At 38.1% G+C, this 22428-nt stretch overlaps 1 protein-coding gene across 1 annotated transcript in view; it reads left to right on the top strand.

The window, feature by feature from the left end:
* UHRF2 (ubiquitin like with PHD and ring finger domains 2) overlaps positions 1-22428 on the top strand; it is an 83450-nt gene that overhangs the window by 54886 nt on the left and 6136 nt on the right. Inside the window, exons 6-10 of the mRNA XM_054397316.1 lie at positions 5307-5493; positions 9353-9476; positions 9856-9963; positions 14097-14201; positions 21340-21446. Of these exons, the coding sequence (XP_054253291.1) occupies positions 5307-5493; positions 9353-9476; positions 9856-9963; positions 14097-14201; positions 21340-21446 (631 nt within the window). The remainder of the gene's footprint in view (positions 1-5306; positions 5494-9352; positions 9477-9855; positions 9964-14096; positions 14202-21339; positions 21447-22428) is intronic.

Genomic DNA, 22428 nt, shown 5'->3' on the forward strand with positions numbered 1-22428 from the left:
TTCTGTTACCTCAAGGGACTGAAGGCCAGCCTGAAGCAGAGAAGGCATTCAGTAATTCCTTCTCTGTGTCCTCTGTCACTGGCTCATCCATCCCCTTCAGCAGTGGGCTCATATTTTGCTTTCCCTTACCTAGCGATATATTCATTCTGTTGTAGAGGACCACTAGATCAGTCAGGCACAATTGGTGAAGCCATGTTGGTTCACTCTCTTCCATATGCTACGATGTGTTTTCCTGCAGTCTTTGTTGTGTGACCTTACTGGGCACAGAGATGAGGCTGACTGGTCAGTAATTACCAAGGTGCTGATTTTTAACCTTTTCAGAAAAGGGTGTGATATACCTTCAGTCACTGAGGACTTGCCCTGACAGCTGTGACTTTTCAGACATGATGGAGAGAAGCTTAGCAACTGCATCAGCCAGTTCCCTCAACCATGGTTTTGTGAATGATTTGCATATGTTCAGGTTCCTCAGATGATCTCAGACCTGATTCCCTCTTAAAGTGGGAGAGACTTCATTCCACCTGTCCCTGCCTTGAAGTTCAAGGACTTGACAGATGTGGGAAGAGAGATTACTAGTGAAAACTGAGGCAAAAAGAATTGCTGCCTACCTGAGCCTTCTCCATACTGGCTATCAGTAGTTCTCCTGTCTCATTTATAGGGGCAGAGCAGGGAATGTGGGAACAGGTGCACTTTCTTTCATTGTTTTCTGACCACAATACCTGTGGAAGCCATTCTTACTATTCTTTGTATCGCTGGCCAGGTTTAGCACCTGTGTGCATTAGCTTTAGTGATCCTATCCCTACACATGACCATATTCTGTCCTAGGTACATATCCCTGATTCCAATGTATTTCCTTACTACTCTTCCGTTCGACCAGGAGGTCCTTACTCAGTATTGCTCTTCTGCTGCACTACTTGCGTGATTGCTCATACATGAGAGTTGAGAGCTCCTGCACTGTAAGAAAAATGTCCTTCAAGAGCTGCCAGTTCTTTTCTGCTTCTGAGAGCAATTTCCCAGGGAGTTCCACCAGTTCCTTAACGAACTAAGAGTTCAGTTTCCTAAAATTCAGCATCCTGACTTTAATCTTTGTTCGGCCTGTATCCCTCAAGACTGTAAATCCCACCAGGGCATGATCACTTCAGCCCAGGCTGCCACTGATCTTGACCTCTCCAATGAGTTAATCTGTGCTGGTAAGAAGCAGTTTCAGTAGTGCTTCTTTTCTGGCTATCACCTGGATTAAGAAATGATCCTTGATGCTCTCCAGTAGACTCCTGAACTGCTTACAGCTTGCTGTGCTGCTTTTCCAGCAGATGTCAGTGTGACTGAAGTCCTGTAGCAGGATCAGAGCCTGTGAGCCTGTAGTTAAGTAAAAACACCTAGTCAGCAGGCTCCCCTTGAGCAGGTGGCCAATAATAAACACCAAACATGAGATATTCTTTGTTGGCTTACCCTGTAATTTTCACCAACAAGCTCTTGACCTGTTCATTGCTGTTTTTCAAAGACACCTCTGTGCAATGAGTCCATAGAGGGAAAATTGCCAGCCACTCTTTTCTTACTGATCAGTTTATAGCCATCAGTTGCAGTGCTCTGGTCATGTGATTTGTCCCACCAAGTTTCAGTGATAGCTATTAGATCATAGCTTTGCAGCTGCACAGTCACTTACAGTTCCTCTTGTTTGTTACATCCTACACTCATCACTGTAGAGACCTTTCAGCTGGACTTACCAACTGTGTCACCTTTTTAGGGGAAAAAGCCCTCATTTGTTTGAGGCCTTTCACAGGTGTTCCCCTATTGAGGAGTCAGCAGCCCCCTGACTCTTTGTTACCCAAAACTCCATCCCTTTCCCTCTCTAAACCTGCTTACTTCCACCTTCGAAAATAAAAGTATTCTTCAGGGCCTTTCAGAAAGAATGCAGCTATAGCACAACACTTAATATTTCAGTCCTCCTTTCTTCTAAGATTTCAGTCTGAAGTTTCTCTGCACAGAGATTTTCCAAAGATATTTTACCCATGCAGACTGAATTTTCCATGAAGCCTATTCAGTTAGGAGGGCAAATTTTTCCTTAGCAGGAAGGAGATGAGATTTCTGCAAACCCATAGTCATTCGTTCTCAGTACCTTTAGGAAAAACATAATCACAGAATGGTGGGTGTTGGAAAGGATCTACTAGAGCAGGATCACCTAGAGTAAATCACACAGGAACATGTCCAGGTGGTTTTTAAATGCCTTCAGAGACCGAGACTCCACAAACTATTCTAGTGTTCTACCACCTTAAAAGTAAGGAATATTTTCCTTATGTTAATGTGGAACCTCCTGTGTTCCAGTTTTTGCCTTTTGCCCCCTGTTCTGTTACGGAATACTGAGAAGAGTATGGCGCCATCCTCCTGATACTTGCCCTTTAGATATTTATCAGCATTAATGAGATTCTCCCTCAGTCTCCTCCAAACTAACCAGACACAGTTCTCTCGGCGTTGTAAGGTAGATGCTCCAGTCTTCTAATCCTCCATTGGATTCTCCTGTAGTTTCCTGTCCCTGAACTGGGGAACCCAAAACGCATTTAGCATTCAACCCACTTCACTATCCAGGCATCTAATCCACAGTTCTGAAGCTTGCCTGTGAGTGTGCTATGGGAGATGGTGTTGAAAGCCTTGCGAAAGTCAAGGTAGACCACAGCCGCTACTCTCCCCTCATCTATCCATCCAGTCATGCCCTCGTAGAAGGCTATCAGTTTAGTCAGGCATGACTTTGCCTGGGTGAATCCATGTTGAATACTTGCGATAACCTTCATTTTCTTCACGTGCTTAGAGATGATGGCCAGAATGAGCTGTGCCATGATCTTTTCAGGGATGGAGGTGAGGCTGAATGACCTGTAGTTTCCTGGGCTTTCCTTCTTGTCCTTTTTGAAGACTGGATTCCATCCCTCCCTATCGTATTATAATCAGAAAAGAAAGTCACGTTGTTTTCAGCCCCAATACCTTTCATTAGGACAGCAGTTGCATAGCTAGAATTTGATGTGCTTCATATACCTGTTGCTTCCTACCCCCATGTCTTTGACTGGTAAAATTCTTCTGGATACATCAGGAATCCACTTAATCTTTCTTTTGAAGAATCAGCTAAATTAAATATTTACTTTGGATAACATATTGCTTATGTTATCCAAGCAAACTTACAAGGAACTGGTAAGCTATCTGAAGGCAGCATTGTAGTGACTCATGGTGAAAAGAAATAAAAAATAACAAGTTTGTCCTTGAATACTGTTCTCTTATGCTAATGAGAGAAATCTCTGGTAGTTCTCCATGTTTCAGTTTTGACAAATTCAGGTTTCTATAAATGCATCAGAAGGGCATCGGGAGGGGGTGGGGGGAAGAATATGTTTTCTGAAGGGTTAAATCTTTCACCATGTGGGAATGGGTGATGTTTTATTAAATATAATTTATTTCTAGTATTCTTCTCTTTTGGTCTAATATTCTGTCTGCTTAGGAGCTGTGGAAAAATGTGATGTTCATGCAGCCTCCAAAATCAGGGTAGTTTAGGGGAATTGTTTGTTTTCATTTTTGTAGTGGGCCTGCTCTTCAAAACCCTTACTAATGAGCTTGCTTGTGACATCATAGACATAGGATCATAGAATCATTTAGTTTGGAAAAGACCCTTGAGATTACAGAGTCTAACTGCTTCTCCCCGTCTTTGAATTCTTCCTTCTGTTTCTTCTCCTACTTCTTTCTCCCCTTTCCCTTCTCCTCTTCGTATTTTTTCTTCCAGCTTTTATTTCTTTTCCGTTCTGTTGCTTCCTCCTGCTTATATTAATCTTTGTTCTGTCTCCTCCTCCTGTTGCCTCCTGTTATCTGCTTCTCTTCATGTATTTTGGGTATTTTTGTAAAAGGTTTTTACAGGAGTTTGTCTCTTTATCACACTGTCCTTAGCCAATTGCCTTTTTGAGTAGACATTGCCAAGCAGTTCATGAGTTCCTCAGATAGTTTGCTTATGGACTTGTAGTAGTTTTAGGCTATGCCTATAAAATTTTTCACAGATCTTGAGCAGAAAGTAGTAAAAATGTAAATAAATCACTATTGGGTGTAAAAAGGAAAATGATAATTCTAACCAATCCCATTGGAGAGATATCTACCATAAAATTTGGTTCCCAAAACAATCCCTCTCTCTTCTCGCATCTTCACTCTGGGAGATACTAACTTTGTGCTTCTGCTGTCTTCTGTTTGGTCTGGTCTGCATTATTTTGGCTAACATCTCTCTACTCCTTTATCTTGTCCCTTTTGTCCAGGGGGAGGAGGGAGAGGCAGGGAAGGGAGAAGCTGTTGCTGGCAAAGTTAATGTTGGGGGGCAGTTTTCAACCCACCACATGACTTAAAGGAAAATTTATTCCAAGTGTTAATATCCAAGCTATTTCAGTTTCTGAGCATCTATAACCTGTGGTTTCTGTTTTCTTCCAAAAGGGTACCTGAAAGAACATTTTCTGTATCATTCTAAACTTTAATAAAAATATTCCATTATCTCTGGTGTCTAGAGTCTTCACCTTTCTACTTTCAACTCGCAGCTATCAAGTAGTCTTTCCAGTGTTCTTTGGGCACTGATAAAGTTCTCTGAAGTCCTCTATCATTTCTCTGGACTTTCTACTTGTTTCAAACATCCATTCGATAAGCGTTAATTCAGTGTTTCTTCCCTTCTTCATATTTAGTTTAAGCTACTCAATATTTTCTTCTGCATAAAAGCATTTTTTCCCTGAGGAATGGATGTGAATGGTTTTGTTTCTTACCTAGGTTCATGGGTCCAGATTTCCAAGTGGGCTGAAACAGAAAGTGTTTCTTTGTGTTTAAAATAAATTGCTGCAGTGGAACTACTGTGGATTACCGGTTGTCTGTGACCTCAGACCACTACTTCTATCCGACTGTTAACTTAGTTCAAGGGAAAGAACCCTGTTCGGAATTGTAGTTTTGCCTTCTTTTGACTGTTACCAGTTACCTAACTGGAATTACTTCATGGCTGTATTTAAGGAGACTCCAGCCAGAAATCTTTGCAGAACTCCATCTATAATGGAACATGTGCAGTTGACAGGTTGGGAATGGGAGGGGAGAAAATAAGAGAAGTTACAGATTAGTCTTTTTTTTTTTTTTTTTTTTTTTTACTGCTAGTTTATACAGCAGAAGTCCCACTAGCCCTGATAGTCAGAATTCTTGTTGTACAGAGAAAGTGTTTTCAAGAGGGGAGTACTCATGTGCAGAAATAATTTTTTACTGTAGATAAAGTAGTGCACTTCTCTAAAATACATAACATTTGACTTTTTCTCTTCTATTGACAGGAAAAAGTGGTCCTGAATGCAAGCACTGTAGGGCTGATCCAGATAAGGAATGCCGTTTTTGTTCGTGTTATTTGTGTGGTGGAAAACAGGATGCTCACATGCAACTTCTGTGTGATGAATGTAATATGGCTTATCATATATACTGCCTGAACCCTCCCTTGAGCAAGATACCAGAAGATGAGGACTGGTAAGTACACAAGGATGATTTACTTATCTGTATTGCTGTTCTATACATGGCACCTCTTTGTTCTTTACACCTGATCAGAGAAAATAGTGAAGATTTTTTTCTAACTCTAATGTGTTTCTCATCCGTCTGCTTAATACAAGCCTTATGTTTTCTGCCATGATTAATTGTTTTAAATCATTCACAAAGGATCAGTAGTAAGCTTTAATGACCACTATGGAGTTTCAAAACTGGTATTTCCATTTTGTTCATTACAATCATTATGTAACATTATCTGATCTGATTGTGTTTATCAAGAATGATGATATCCCAGCCTTTTAATTTTGTTCAAGCTTCACTGCTTGAAAATTCCCTTAAGCTCAGCCTTGTCTTTCCCTTCATCCTCTCTCCCTGTGTCTGAATGTCCCTGCCTGTGTCTTCTTGTTGCTTCTGTTCCATTCATTCATCTTGCTGTGGCAGGACCACCATCTTGCTACTCGTCATTCCTATCAGCCCAAAAACTGGCATTCCTGAGTCCGAATAATTGTATTTTGAAGGGAATCTGTTTGGACCTGTTAGCAGCCCATGCAGTTAACTTGGGATCTGTACCATTTGTTTGTCTTTAATAGCTATCTACAATTTACACTGTTTGCATTTATCACCTGCCTGTGACTTACATGGGATGCAAATCCTTTATAATTAAGTAATGAATAGAAATTTATTCAAATAGAGTTTTCCATTATATAGACATCAGTAAATATCTAAGATGTCTATGATTGCATTTTCTTCCTTGTGATTAAATTTTATGTTAAAATCTGTTTTGGAAATGTTTTGGAAATGTTAACAGTCTCTGGAAATAAATAACTCTATCTTCTATACTGTATCAGATGCCATAGTAGGTTTGTTTACTGGTCAGTTCCTAATGGCTTGCATGTTTCTTGGGGCCCGGTGTTTTTTCTGAACTCCTGTGTTTATACCAATATGTGAGTTAGTGATTGAGATCATTAACACTGATAGGTGTTTCTCAGTGTGTACATTTGGCCACAGGGATACTCTTGGAAGTTTTCTCACGAAACTTCTGCACTGGTAATAGTTGTGTTCACTGGTTTTGGACAAACTGCAGGCTGAAATACTATATACAATTTTTTTTTTCAGGTTCTACTAGAAATATGTATGAAGCATTTGAACTAAAAATAGCATTTATAACAGAATGTTGTGTATGTGTCTTCCATTTCCTGCATATGCAAAATGATTACAGTGTTTATTCAGCAGTGTTTATTACACAGTGTATTAGTCTGAACTATCTCCAAGTTTTCTGCTGTCAAGGCAGACTGGTCTTCTGTGCATGACATCCTCTTGCTTCCTACTACTTGTCATTATAAGTAAGTTGATGTTACATGTTGGAAACTGTTCTCAGTCCGCAAGTGGTTTGTTCCTGTCTGCAGTCTGTAACCAGTATTTTACCTAATTGCACCTGTCGTTTGAATATAGCAGCTGAGAATCTCTTTTTTACCTTCATTCGGAGCCTTCAGTGAGACCATCTGTCTGGAAGTATACATCTGTTTGGTCCATCCATTTTTCAGTTGCCCCTTAATCACAGAACCAGCTCTAATCAAGTACTCTAGCAATACTGAAGTCCATCTGTTTTCCAGTACAAGTCACAGGAAAGTTTCTGGTAAACAAAATGCCTGAAGTCAGTGATCCCCTCCCACAAAATTACCAAATCCTTTGTTCTACCTTGACAACGATTTATTCTCTCTAGTTTCTTCTACACCCTCATGTACACAGAAGGTTTGACAGGCACATCAGGATACTGATACTGAAATCTCACCAGCCATCAGTGTTTATCTAGTATGCTAAGATTATCTTGCCTGCTGGGTGCTTCAAATGACTTTTCAGATAATATATTAGTGTTCTAGACTTCACTGACAGCCATTCTTTTTCAAAAACTTCTTATAAAGTGTTCTTAGGATTTAACCTACTCGTATTTTGAAGCATAGAATTTTTTTCAAAGTATAGCCATTACTGTTTGGATCTCCCTGTTCTCTTCCAGTAATATCACTAAAACTGTACTGCATAAGGTCCCCAGAACTGTTTTCTTCCATACAGAAGATTTGATGCTGTGTAGACACTCACACAATAATTAAGTTGACTGACAACAAGGTCTTTAGAGCCCCTCAGGTCATGTCTTAAGTGTGCTTTTAGACCCGTCCTCTTATATTTCTGGCCAAACCCCTATGAATTTCCACAAGCTTAATTCATAAAATTAAAATGTCCTGAAAATGTTTGTCTAGCTTTTTAACTTGTTTTTGTTTGCTGTGTAATGATATGAGTCTTAAGATTTACTCGTCAGAGTCTATACCTGCATCAGTGGATGAAGTCACTGGGTGGGAGAGATACTGTACCAGAGCAGACTTGTAACAGTTAATTCTTGGAGACATAGTGATGCTAGCCTTGTGCGATCTTAATTATTGGTCATATGTAGGAGTGGAGCTGCCCATGGCTTTAGCCAAAAAGGAGGGCTGTGTTCTCCCTTCTTGCATAGTAGCAAAGAGTCTAAAAACAGATTTTATTTGTTTTAGAAGTGAAAAATTGCATTTCGTATTTTTACAGTGTAAAATTTGACAAACTTTCTGCAGGGCTTAAGCCTGCAGTTTGAGAAATGGTGTTAAGTTTCTCTTTTGGTGATTAAGACACTCTATATGCAAACCAGTATTTAATATTCCATACAAAACTCAGTTTTAAAATCACTAATGTAATATAGTTACCCTATCAACACAGGGAATGCCATAGCTAATTGACCTTATGAATTTGCATTATGTCTTGTTCCTTCTTTTACATTGTCATTGCATAGTCGTCTCTTTTTTTTAACAACTGTGGCATCATTTGTAGTCTTACTGTTAGACAATTTCAGCATTTCATATTATTTTTCCTTTTTATCTAGATAGCTTCATTGTCTTATGATTCAGCACCCTTACTGACATAGGGAAACCTGTTCTTGTAAACATGAGTCATTTATTCTTTTCTTCATATCCACATACAAAAGTTAATTAATAAACCCAAACAGTAGTAGTAATAGTAATCATGGTAGTTATTTAAATAGGTTATCAATGTTAGTGTAGATCATGCTTCCTCCACTAGTAGTGTATGGGCCAAAACCAAGCGACGGGAGCCAGAAACATGAAGAATTGTCTTTGCATTGACATTCCTGGAGTTGGATCAAAACATACTAGAAGCAGCAAAAGGACCAGTGTGCTCCCTTTCTCTCTCTGCTGGAGTCACTGTGTGTTAGTATCTCCTGCTTTCCTACTGGGCTTCTTGTTAGCTGGAATGACGCTCAGCACTGTAATCCAAATGCCTTCAGTGTTGTGGAGTGAGTGTGTGTTCACGCATTTGCATGTGTGTGTGTACACATATTACGTAATACCTTGACTCCGACATGAAGCTGTCTGCAGTGAAATTTATTGCCCTAGAAGCAAAAAAAATGAGGGTAGAGTGACCAGATGTGGAAACAAGCATGAGTATTGGTTATCAGCGTAGTCTAATCTCATTCTGTATGTGATCTAAATGATGGAGGGCAGAGTGAAGAAAGAACACAGGAGATATAGAGACTTCTCACATAGCATATGAGAAAGAATAGTTAACAGTTTCGGCTTTAGCACTCTACTTTGAAAGATATTGCAATGCCCTTTTTAAAAAGTTGACAATATTCGTTCATGTTGGGTTTGTTTTTCATTCCATAGGCTTCAGCTGCTTAAGTCTGGTATATATTTGCTAGCTTGAAGTATTCAGTCAAGATAAACAAACTTAAACTATTTTGGCTACAAGAAATGTATTGCCATTATTGTGAAGTAATTGAGAATTTGCTAAAACCTTTTTTTAGGTATTGTCCTTCCTGCAAAAATGATTCTAATGAAGTTGTAAAGGCTGGAGAAAAGCTCAAACAGAGTAAAAAGAAAGCAAAGATGCCATCTGCCAGTACTGAAAGCCAGAGAGACTGGGGCAAGGTAGAGTGTGTTTTAGAAATAGCTGTTAACTCTGATTGTTCACGTACGTGCTACACCTGTAATTCCACTTACATATGCACTACACAAAATTCAGTACTGAGCTGCACAAGCAGTAAGACAATGTTTAATCCTGCCCACTGTCTACTGGCATTTAAAGCAACAGAAGAATTATTAAGGTGACTAGAGGTAAAAACAAACAAAACAAAAAACCCCCAAACCCATAAACATGTATTATTTAATTAACATTCTATTAAACAATTGTTAACATATTTTGAAATATGTGTTTGTTACATTGATCAGATTTCTTGATACCTGCATTGAATTTGCAAGTACTCTTCAATATTATAATACTAATTCATTTAATCTGATGTATTTTTAGGGCATGGCCTGTGTTGGTCGTACTAAGGAGTGCACTATTGTTCCTTCAAATCATTATGGACCTATACCTGGTGTTCCTGTTGGTACAACCTGGAAATTCAGAGTCCAGGTATGTTGTTTCAGTATTGGCTGTATTTGAAGTAGGTAAGAAAAATAATGAATGGGTTGAACACTAAAATAAATTTAGATTGACAGTTGCCATTCTCACCAAGACTAAATAAAGCAAGCCTATTGTGATCGTAACATTGGAAGGAAGTAATCCTGACAGTAGTGAAGGTTTCAACCTTCACCCTACGTTGATTTTACAATAATTTAATAACAATTTAATAATTTAATAACAATTTAATAACAATTCATCATTAGGATAAAGAAATTCCATGTTAAAATTAAGTGAAATACTTGGTGGCATGTTTTCTGAAATGTACTTCACGTTAAGTGATTGTCCCACTTAGAAGTTGTAGATTATGAAAACACAGACCATGGAAAGGTAAGGTATGAAAATGTTATCTGATGTCACCATAAATTGCCTTCCTTTTGGATTTTTTGCCATACATAATGGATGTCTGCATCCTGTTTTTAGGGTGATGGGTAGCTTGAGCAAGTGTAAACTTGTACTGCAACTGAAATTAGCTGTCCATTCAGCCTTCATTGTTTCTCAGTCTCATATTCTGTTGTGTTTCTTAGGCCCTGTGGTAAACTAGATTGGAAAAAAAAAAATCTGGCAGAAAGATAATCTCACCTGGGGTAGGGCAGAGCTAATTTTCTCAATCCATTTCGCATTTTGGTTGTATAAGCACCATGCCAATACTCAGAGGGTCAGGAATAAAAAAAAAAGGAGATAGGACAATATCATTTTGGGATAGGTTTAATTGTTTGGTGGTTTCAAAGTGTCCCATCAAACAGCAAACATCATTACTTTTCCCCCAGCTTTATTTGATAGCACTGATTTTTGGTTTATCTTTTTTTTTTTGTTTTTTTTTTTTTTTAGACAGGGGAATGCGTACTTCTTTGTTTCCCAAATTAGTTAGTTCTTTGTCTTGTGCGTGTGTAAAGGAATGAAATGGAATGTTTTCCATGATACTTGGGAGAATAGAATCAAAAGTTTTTTTAAATTGCTTGAGGAGGGAAAAGACAAGAATCCAAACTTTCTTCTGATTTGTTTTCTGGACTTTTCCTCACCTACTTTCTTGTAAGAAGAAAAGAGATGTTTTATTACTCAATTGGTAGAGGAGAGCACTTCACAGGCAGTTTTCCTCTCTAAGTGCTGTCTTACAGAACTGTATGTATTTTGAAGACTGTGCAAGTTTTAAGTGGTATGTTTAGCAACAGACATTTTCCCTTCACAACAGTTTTCAGTTTTTCTCCTTGGTAGAAGTCATAGTCAAGCAGTTGAAACCTAAATGAGTTCTTTCGATCCTTTCTCATTTGATGTCCTTCATGAACACTACCATTGATATAAGCCTTAGAACAAATTTGTAATGTAAAATTATCCTGTTCATTGTACAAGCAATTTCACACAAAATTACTTTCTTATGAGCAAAATTCAATTTTGATTCTTTGGGATATTTCATTGACCTCTCCTGTGTTTGAAGAACTTTCTTGTGAAAGGAATTAAATAATCCTCTTTTTTGTTGGCTTCCAGGTTAAATAGTCTCATCAATAAGAGCAGTTTCTAAAATCACTGTAAAAATCTCAAAATCAAGTTTCATTTTCACTGCTTGAACAATAATTGAAATTATTAGCTCACCATTTTGCAGGAATTCCATTAGTAACACAAAAACTAATAATTCTCAGATCTTTCTGGTGCTGGCAGGAAATAAGGAATGATTAGAGTGCTGCTTTTGTCAGAGAATCAAGCAGAGAATGCTTTTCTGTACATATATATATATGTATATATGTGGACTAGATATCGAAAGGGAATTACCATTTCTACACAAGCATTTAATTTTGTGCTCAAGTGAATTATTTTGTTTTTTTTTTCTAAAAATCTACATAGAAAATTAAATTGTTCCTTTTTCTTTCTGATATGACTAGTCCTTTGTATGAGAAATGAGTTTGTCTCAGGAAATCTGTTAGATTTTAGAGAGTGTGGTTTCTTTATTTCTGAATCATGTAATTTTTTATGACACGAATGCTCTATTCCTTAGAAGGAAATTGACTAAATTTTGTTTCTGGAGAGAGCATCTAAAGAGCATCTTTAGCATGAATTCTTAACCAGAGTTCATCTTCCAGAAAAATAAATTTAATGAGAGAAGAGAAGGAAGAAAACATGAAAGGATGTTTGATACAGCAGGAAAGAGGAGCACAGTAATAAGGGCTTTTTGTTCAGCATACTCATAAATGGTATGGAAAAATTGGAAAATAGCTGATAAAGTTAGGTGAAAATGCTAGGTTGTTGTGGATATAAACATGGGTTTTAACTGTATGAATTGTAATGAGCTTTCACTACTTATTGTTGTTTATTAGGAAAGAGATCATGTAATAGCTAATTCTGAAAATATGTCACCTTGATATCCAATAGTGATCCATTATTGTGAAGAGTCAGGAAAATAAAATCTAGTACTATGATTAAGTGTGAGGAAGATTAAAGGAATGGAATGGTTTCATGCAACTGGGAAGACTCTTAATTATGCGACAATGTTGAAGATGTGATGTAGTATATATAGCTATAAAATTATGTACAGTATAGAAAAATTGATTAGGGACCAATACTTTTGTAATGCAGAAAGAGGTTGCAAAAAAAAAGTCAATTGCTCACTTCAAAATGAATGAACAAGGTATTGTTTTATCTGACAAGTGATACTGCTGTGAAGTCTTTTCTCTCTAGGATACTATGAATTCAAAACTTCTAAGTAGTTTAGGAACTAGTAGTTCCTAATTCAGTAGTCTGAGCCACAGACTGCTGAATGCTGAGAAATTGTGCAAGGTAGTATCATTTGTATCCTTGCATGGTTGTCATACTGTACAAGGGTCTTATCTGTTGTTAGAGACAGCAGTGTTGACCAGCTGGACCTTTGATTGGATGTATGGTATTGTGAAAGGACAAAACTAGCAGAAGAACATAAACGTTAATGGAAGTTGCTTGAAGTTGTAGGTTGAAAAAGGATTTCAAGAGTGAGAGAGGCAGAATGAGAAAACTAGGCAAAGTCAAAATCTGAAGGAAGATAGGAAGGTAGGAAGAAGGATCCTAGTTGGTTTTCTGCTGCCTATCTTCACTTGATCAATAGTAATTTTGGCATCATGTAGTGAAAAACTACACAATTTAATATGTAACCTGCTTTGTACTAGTAAGGGTTTGGGGGGGGCAGTGTTGTGTTTTGGTTTTGTTTTTTTTTAAATATAATTTGGTAGCTTAAAACAATAATTTTTTGTGGGAGAGATGTTTCAGCAGACTTTAAGGTGATGATGATGCCAGTTTATGGTATGGCTGCAGCTCACTGGTAGTCTGTGCAGATTAGTTGCACATTTATTATCAGAGTCACAGCAGCTGGAGACCTAGCTTGTGATCCATATATTGTTGCAATGTCTTTCTTCTGTTTCCCTAGGCATTGTGATAATACTCCTCTCTGCTGGTCACATTTACAGTCTGTTACATTAATAATATCTGACATCATGTTTACATGCATTGCTGTGATCTTTCTTAGTTAAAAATTGTAAAATGTTTGCAAGCAAACTGGCAGATCTCCATCTGTTTTGAATTGTTCTAAATGACTGTGCAAGTGGAGTATAGTAGTGAGTACATAACTGCCTATGGAAAGAATCATGGAGATTTTTCCCAAAGAAGAAAGTGCACCTTTTCATCTTCCAGTGTCACTAATGTCCTACATTGTCCTTCACAGAATCACAGAATTGTCAGGGTTGGAAGGGACCTCAAAGATCATCCAGTTCCAACCCTCCTGCAATGGGCAGGGACACCTCACACTAAATCAGACTGCTCAGAACCCCATCCAGCCTGGCCTTAGCTTCCAGGGATGGGGCTTCCACCACCTCCCTGGGCAACCTGTTCCAGTGTCTCACCACTGTCATGGTGAAGAACTTTTTGCTAACATCCAATCTTCCTTACTTTTGACTCGTCTATCTTAAAAACTTGTGGAATTCTCACTTTTATTGGCAGTCTTATATTAAGTATTTACACAGACATGCCTCTGCGGTATTTTAAGCTGAAAAGTGATTGTTAGAAATTATTGTAGATGGCTGGTTGTTGAAAAAAAATGCTAGAAACTGGCTTTTATGTGTTGCCAGGTGAGCGAAGCAGGTGTTCACAGACCACATGTGGGTGGAATTCATGGGCGCAGTAATGATGGAGCTTATTCACTTGTACTAGCTGGAGGATTTGAAGATGAAGTGGTAAGTTGTGTATGCAAGTAACAGCTTTGCTGTTCTAATGTATCAGTGTTCGTAAAGATTATGTTTGTTCTTGATCCTGCAACTAATGTTTAAGCAAATATGACTGTGGAAAAAAAAACCTGCTACTGATAACAAAGTGAAAAAGTTTTAGTATTTTGGGGAGAAACATGTAAGAAACTATTTCTTAAAAGAACACTTATGCTCATACTTACACTCAAGCAAAATGTGTCAATTGCAGCTGAATTTTACTTTACTTAAGGTAGATAAATTTCAGTACACTTTTGCAATCTGAATTATTATAAATCTAATGTAATTATGTCCAAATAATGGTTTTTGTTCTGGTTTGGACGTTATTTTACTGCTTTCAGGAGAGATTGATTGAGGTCTTCCTTTAGATTTGCTGTGTTTGCAATTATGTGATACATTTATTTTAAAGAAGCAAGAATAAAAGGTGCATGTTACTTAATTCTTTGAAGTTCTGAGGGTTCTTGACTCCTGCTGATGAGCGCTTTCAGAATTTTTTAGGAAAGTCTTAGTATCTTGTATTACAATCCCTGAAGGCATTCTAAAATAGTTGTGCTTTGATGTTAGCAATCGAGTAGAGCAACAAAAGCAATTATGTTGCTAAACAAAACAGTAACTGCATCTGACTTTCATCTCATGGTGTTGACCAGCATTTATTTATTAATAGATTACTGTTTTCTGCAATTAAATAATGTTTACACAGGGTACATCCCTTTCTGCAGTTCTGCTCCATCAGGTGGGATTTTGAATCATGCATCAGGTGAAGGATAAAGCAGTAAGCAATCTGATTTTTTTAAAACATGCGTAGCTGTTAATCTCAAGAGAAAACGACGCTGAAGAACAAAATAAGTAACTGAAATAGCATCAGAATGTAATGTATTCATTGCCAACAGCACCTACTAACTGCTGCAGAGTATTGCCTCTGAAGGTGACTGTGTCTCTTTTGAACAAGCATTGTGAGAAGGTACTTGGTGGTTCTGGGGTGTGTACGTACTATGTCCTTGGAGTTAACTTCCAACCATGTTCTAGGACCCTTAGCCAGTGGATGATCCTGAGAGTATTGTGCTGAGTAGCTGCACCTGCCTTGTTGGGATGCTGTATACTCCAGTTCTTTTTCGTGGTAATGCTGATGTCTCCTTATGTCAATTGCTGTAACTATTCTATTTAATAAACTTAATTTGATCCTTTGCATGTCTTTTCCAGTTCGTGTAAGTGACAATTGTGGTTATTGTGGACACCTAAGTACTGTTGCATACTAGATGACATATGCAGTTTTGAAGAGGCATAGCTAGGGTGAAATATTGCAGAAGAGACCCTAAAATTTTATGTTGTTGTCAGCTTCAGTTCTCTAAATTAAGAATTTAAGGTTTGGGGATTTTTTTCCACATGCATTTTTGGAATTAGTTTTTCTTCAGTTCTTTTTTCATACACCAGATTTTAACTCCCAATTTACTTCCAATTTACTTCCAGTTTCACTGATTTTGGAAAAGGTTGAAATTAAACTCCTGTAGGAATATCTGCAGAATAATCTAGTTCTGTACTTACAGGTACCCTAAACACAGTATCTCTCCACAAACGAAGCTTTGAAATAAAAATTCTGATAAATACTCTGCTGACATCTAGTCACTCTATTACGTGAAAACAAGAAAAGACAGGTCACTCTTGAATTTCAGTAGTATGACTTAGGTATTCATGTATACATTTTTTTTTTACAAAATAGAAAAATAAATATAGTTTGGCAGACTGTTTTTGCAGTATGTTTATAGAGTTTATGTGCTATTTATGCACACTGCTGACATGCCATCTTAATGCTCTTCTTATGGCTTTAAATTAACAGTTCTCTATTGGAGTAAAAATAATGATAAAAATATATTGCAGGGAATAGAGTTGACTCTTCAGCTTCCGAACTGTGCTTTTCTTATGCTGTGCCTTTGGGAATGTACAGTCCTGCAGATCCAAACTTGTCCACAACTTTGCTCAAGTTGGGATGTTCTGGAGGTATTGGAGTGCTCAGTAATGACAATCCTGTCAGTACACTATCTGCCCTTGAGGCTGACTAGGGGGGCAGTCATAGTTTACAAAATGAGCACTGGGTGAAATTGTTTTGCACCTGAAGCTTTACCTCATTCTTAATTGCACACATGGAAAATGTCTGCACATTAATCTCCCTCTTGCAAGTATTTAACCTTGACTTTTAGCAACAAGCTACATGGCTTGCCTATCTAAGATGCAGTATTACAATAGTTAGCTTTCGAGTCTCCAGTATGTTAATATTGCTAATCTCCAGGTCTTGTTCTTGAAAGTAATCACAATAGGAACATTAGTTGAAAAAAATAGAGAAGTCTTTCAGGAATGAAAAAAATATGAGAATTTCTCAGAATAGATGAATGTTTCAAAGCTAGATATTGGGCATTAACAGTGATTGTGCAGTCACAGTGTTTGTGATAGAAGTATTTGGACTTGGCTGTTCATCAAAGTGATTAGCTGAAGAAATGTCACTTTTGTTGTGAAAAATTGCCCTCTTATTTTGTGCTGTTGTCACACACCAAGGTTAAAACAGCTCTATATTTTCAGAAGTTTCAAGATCTGTATTTCTGCTGGGTTGAGGTAGTGTTGTAAGATGATAAATTAATAGTGTGATATGTTTAGGTTTATCTGACAAAGATTGTTTCTTTAACTAATTCTGCATATAGGATCATGTGGTTAATCTCCAAACTGAAATGGAAAGTCCTTTGGAGATAATAAGTGCTGTGATCGTTCACATCTTCTTGTAAAATATTCTGAGAGTATAAAGAGAATAGTTTCTCTAATAAAAGGACACCAGGCAAATATACTCACTGCTTAGGTTCATTGATATTTTAGACCAAACTCGTTCAGTGCCTGGAATACATAATTCACAAACCTTTTCATGAAATGGGTTGCTGTCCATTTTAAATGTCCTGGGCCTTTGCATTAATCAGTTCTAAGGTGTCAGTACAGCTGATGAGTTATTCCACTTGTCTGAAACATACAATTGAAAATGAACAGTTATTTATCTCCACAGATTTTCCTGAGGCCTCTGAGGGAGGATATAGCATTTTAGAATCTCTGCTTAGTGTGTGTTGCACAGTGGGAGGATGTGATGAATTCACCAGTGCCAAAGGTGTAGTGCTGTAGTGAATTGCATACTTAAATGGCTTTAAATCCAAATTAAGTAGCAATTGGAGTCTTACACCTGAGTAGTGTATATCCAAGGTCTATCAACTGACTATCAGTTTACCTAGATCATAGAATCATAGAATCAGTCAGGGTTGGAAGGGACCTCAAGGATCATCCAGTTCCAACCGCCCTGCCATGGGCAGGGACACCTCACACTAGATCAGGCTGGCCAGAGCCTCATCCAGCCTGGCCTTAAACACCTCCAGGGATGGGGCCCCAACCACCTCCCTGGATAACCCATTCCAGGCTCTCACTACAGTCTGAATCTACCCACTTCTAATTTTGCTCCATTCCTCCTAGTCCTGTCACTACCTGATATCCTAAAAAGTCCCTCCCAAACTTTCTTGTAGGCCCCCTTCAGATACTGGAAGGCCACAATAAGGTCACCTTGGAGCCTTCTCCACACTGAACAGCCCCAACTCTCTCAGTCTCTGCTCACAGGAGAGGTGCTCCAGCCCTCTGATCATTCTCATGGCCTTTCTCTGGATATGCTCCAGTATGTCCATATCCCTCTTGTAACAGTGGCTCCAGAACTGGATGCAGTACTCCAGGTGGGATCTCACCAGAGCTGAGTAGAGGGGGAGAATCACCTCCCTTGACCTGCTGGCTACACTTCTCTTGATGCAGCCCAGGCTCTGGTTGGCTTTCTGGACTGCAAGTGCACACTGACAGCTCATGTTGAGCTTCTCATCCACCAGCACCCCCATGTCCCTCTCCTCAGGGCTGTTCTTAAGCCAGTCCCTGCCCAGCCTGTATTTGTGCTTGGGATTGCCCTGACTGCAGGGCTTGCAGGGACTTGCATTTGTTCATGTTGAACCTCATGAGGTTGGCTTGTGCCCACCTCTCCAGCCTGTCAAGGTCCCTCTGGATGCCATCCCTTCCCTCCAGCATGTCTGCTGCACCACACAGCTTGGTGTCATCAGCAAACTTGCTGAGGGTGCACTCAATGCCACTGTCCATGTCACCAACAAAGTTGTTGAACAAGTCCTGGTCCCAGGACTGATCCCTGAGGGACTCCACTTGTCACTGGCCTCCACTGGGACATGGAGCCATTGACAGCCACTCTTTGGGTGCAGCCATCAAGCCAGTTCTTTATTCACTGAATGGTCCATCCATCAAACCAAGACTTTACCATCTTGGAGACCAGGATGTGGTGTGGGACAGTGTCAAAGCTTTGCTCAGGTCCAGGTAAATGACATCAGTTGCTCTCCCCTCATCTATTAATGTTGTGACCTTGTCACAGAAGGCCACCAGGTTTGTCAGGCAGGATTTGCCCTTGGTGAAACCATGCTGACTGTACCCAATCACCTCTTCACTATTCTGTCTCTGTAGTGCCTCCAGGAGACACATCTGCTCCATGATCTTACCAGGCACAGAGGTGAGACTGACTGGCCTGTAGTTCCCTGGGTCTTCCTTCTTACCATTTTTGAAAATGGGAGTAATGTTTCCCCTTTTCCAGTCTGTGGGGACTGCACCAGACTGCCATGACTGGTGGAATACAATAGAGAGGGGTTTAGCAACCTCATCTGCCAGTTCTCTCAGTACCTGTGGGTGTATCCCATCAGGTCCCATGGACTTGAACACTTTCTGGTTCTTCAGGTGATCACGAACCTGATCTTCACTTATGATGGGCATATCTGATGTGAAGTAAGTTGAGTGTAGTTCTGAGAAGTAAAGCAGAAATGAGCCTTTCTTGTGTTGAAAGGTGTTAAAAAGTGTCATTTTCTTCTTATTTAACTAGTAACAATTATGCTCCATAATTGTTCCATTTTTCCTCCATTTCCTTCCTCTGAATTTCCAGTTTCCCCCCAAATCCTTATAGTTTTGCATATTTATACGCAGAATACTCGGATACTTAAAGGGAAGCAAACACAACCTACACAATTATGGAGTGTGTTCAAGAGATGAGCATGTATGTGTAGGCCTTATATCTATTTTTTCTCTTCAAGCACAGTGTCTTTTGGTTGTCTGTGATTAAAGAGTATCACCTAGAGAACCACACAGTCTTTCTCTGAAGACTTTGGAAGTGTGATGGTTTTAGCCCTTTTACATTTAATCTGTTTCCCATAGAGGTGTGTTCCAGTTGGTAGTTGTGAGTACTTTTGGCTGAAGACCAGAGTGATTTATCTGTTATGCCAGTGAAAATCTATACAGTACTTTCTTCTCATGAACATTGTTCTCTCTACTTGCTGATAAAAGAAACAGTTTGTCAAGAACTTGTATTATCTTATAAATATTTTTCTCCCTCTTACTCACATTTGTAGTGTTTGTGTGCTTTATCTTTTTATTTTCTTATACATGTTATTTCAATATTTATCCAGTTTCAGTTTCTTTCTTCTTGTAGATGAAAAAAACCCTACCATAGCACTTTTCCCCACTCTGCCACTCCATAAAGTTGTGGTTGGTTTCTTCGTTGTTATGAAACCCAAATCATTGTGAATTCCAACATAGGTCTTTCTGGTTTTCTGAACTTGGCACAAGATTCTTAGTGTTAAAATGCAGTTTGTTTGAATAGGCCTAATTCATGAAGCAAATTCATCCCTATTCATATTATTATTATCAAAATCATGTGTGTGAGATCTGCACATTTTGTTTGCCTTGACAATCACTGAAAAATTACACATAGCTCAATTCTGTGGTACAATTTATTTTATGTCCTTACTCAGGAAATAGCACTTTTTGGTCCTTAATTCTTTTGGAACTGTTTCTTATATTGTCCATTCAACATCATTCTGTTTCTGTTATGTTTTGGAGATTCATTGAGCAAAGTGAACTGTTTAAAGAATTAATATATCGTAGCCTTTACACCTGTTAGGTTTTGACTATTTTAATTTCATAGCACTTGTTGCTATGTCTAGATACATTTTGAACAATAAGTACTCTAAAACTGCAGCCAAATTTCTGCTAGCTTTTCTCTACACATAGTAAAATAAAAATAATTTCTATAACTAGTCTATGGTGTTCTTCAACTAGCATATCTCTTTCTAACTTCTTTTTTTCTGCTGTTGTCAGTCAAAATATCTGTAACAGTCTTGCACTGGATCCATAATAATGTCAGACTTTTAATAGTGGTAAGAAATTGACTAAATTTTCTGCTGTATACAACTATGTTCAGATTTTTGCTATGAAAATTTAATGTAAACATTTTTTTCCTGTTCAGTATTTATCTTCTTGCTTTGTACAAAATTTGCACCTCCAAACAGATATATTAAATACATCTGTAGAATATATGTGTTCCTAGAAACACTTCATTTTGCCAAGAGTAGTATGAGGTTCTGTGACACATTTCCTAAAGAAAATAGTAATGCTGGCCTTATTTGTTGTGTATGTAGATTTTGACTGTTTTTAGGGTAAATCCTTTGATTTAAAGAAAGCTCCATACAGGAAATATGCTACAACTGCAAAATGTGTATCTAAATTGAGTTTAAGGTCTTACTTAATTGGAAAGTGCTAGAATTAGTGTTGCACTAAAGCACCTGCCTTGTGTATAAGGCAGAGCTTTTTGTACTTATTAGCACTTAAACCTTTGTATAAACTGAAGTTATGACTCTGAGGGAATGTATTAGGTATTTTACAAACATTGTATTCTTGTAAACTAAACGAAAGTTCTAGAGCAAGTAACCACTTGCTAGTATGTGTTCTTTGCCTCAGAACTGTGTGTTTATTTATTTTGAAACCAGCTTTTTAAAAGATGCAAAAGTCCAATTTGTTAAGGCAGGCAGTTTTTCAAGCATTTTCTGGTGAATATGTTGTGTCCAGACAAGTGGCTTTGTGCCAGCACAACTGGTGTTGAAGGACTGGGATGCAGCAATCTGAAACATATTTTTCCATGCCTTGAAAATGAAAGTTGCTTTTTTTTTCCAACTGTGTGGTGTTACTCTGGAGTGTTAAAATGAAGAATAATCTTCTCGCACAGGATCGAGGAGATGAATTCACCTACACTGGGAGTGGAGGTAGAGATCTTTCTGGTAATAAGAGGATTGGAGAACATTCATTTGATCAGACATTGACACACATGAATAGGTAAGTTTTGAAGATAAAATTAGAAAGTCTTCCAAAACAAAGAGCTTGGTTGTAGTGCTTTAATTTAAACCTTAACATTTTGCTATATTCATTTACTCCAGTATGTGCTGCTTTTGTAAATAATGGTCCCTCTTGCTGCTAGGAGGCATTGTATCAATCATTATGTTTTGTTGATTTAAGGAAACACCTCACTGGAATACATTCCTCTATTGCCTATTGCAGCTAGTATTCATGTCTGTGGAATTGTCCTACAATATCCTTCAGGGGACTCTGTTTTAATTTAGTGAGAAGTGGGGTGGAATTTTTCTATTCTGGGTGTTTCTTTTTAAGTTTCACCTTCAATGATTAAATGGACTGTGAAATTTGAGTAGGCAGAAGGCTTGTTAATACTCTCGTGTTAAAATAAATCTTTCCTTTTTTTTTAGACCTTTCTTCCATCATAATTTTCTTTGAAAAGCAAGGAATCAGGTGTTGCTTTATCAAAACCAGATGCTTGAATAAAAAAATACATGATCAGAAGTTGAGTTAGACATCTGCTTGAAGTGTTTTCACATGCTTTAAAAGCCTGCCTTGCACAAAAAGTTCTATATCCTTTTCTGTTTCTAAGAGCATAATCTCTTACACAGCTTTCCGCAGTTACTGGTTTTGATACATGTTTTCAAGCACTTTGATTCTGAAGATTATGACAATATCTTCTAGTTCAGTCAGTATTGATTTGGTTTGTCAGATGCTTTTTCCCTTTTCAAGTTTTATTTTTATATAAGAAACACTTTTAAAGTTGGCATGATACACCTGTCTCTTACTGTTCTGCATGAGGTTTATACCTGTACTGTGACTGTTTCTAAGCCACATTCCATTCTGTGATCCATGGTTTAGTTTGAGTCTGATTTTCATATTGTTTTTAAAAATGAAAATTATTAAATCTAGAACATTTGGCTTGTTTTACTTAACAGTAAACAGCTGAGTTTTCTTCTGGAGCTTG

The sequence above is a fragment of the Indicator indicator genome, chromosome Z (genome assembly GCF_027791375.1).
Source record: "Indicator indicator isolate 239-I01 chromosome Z, UM_Iind_1.1, whole genome shotgun sequence".
NCBI lineage: Eukaryota > Metazoa > Chordata > Aves > Piciformes > Indicatoridae > Indicator > Indicator indicator.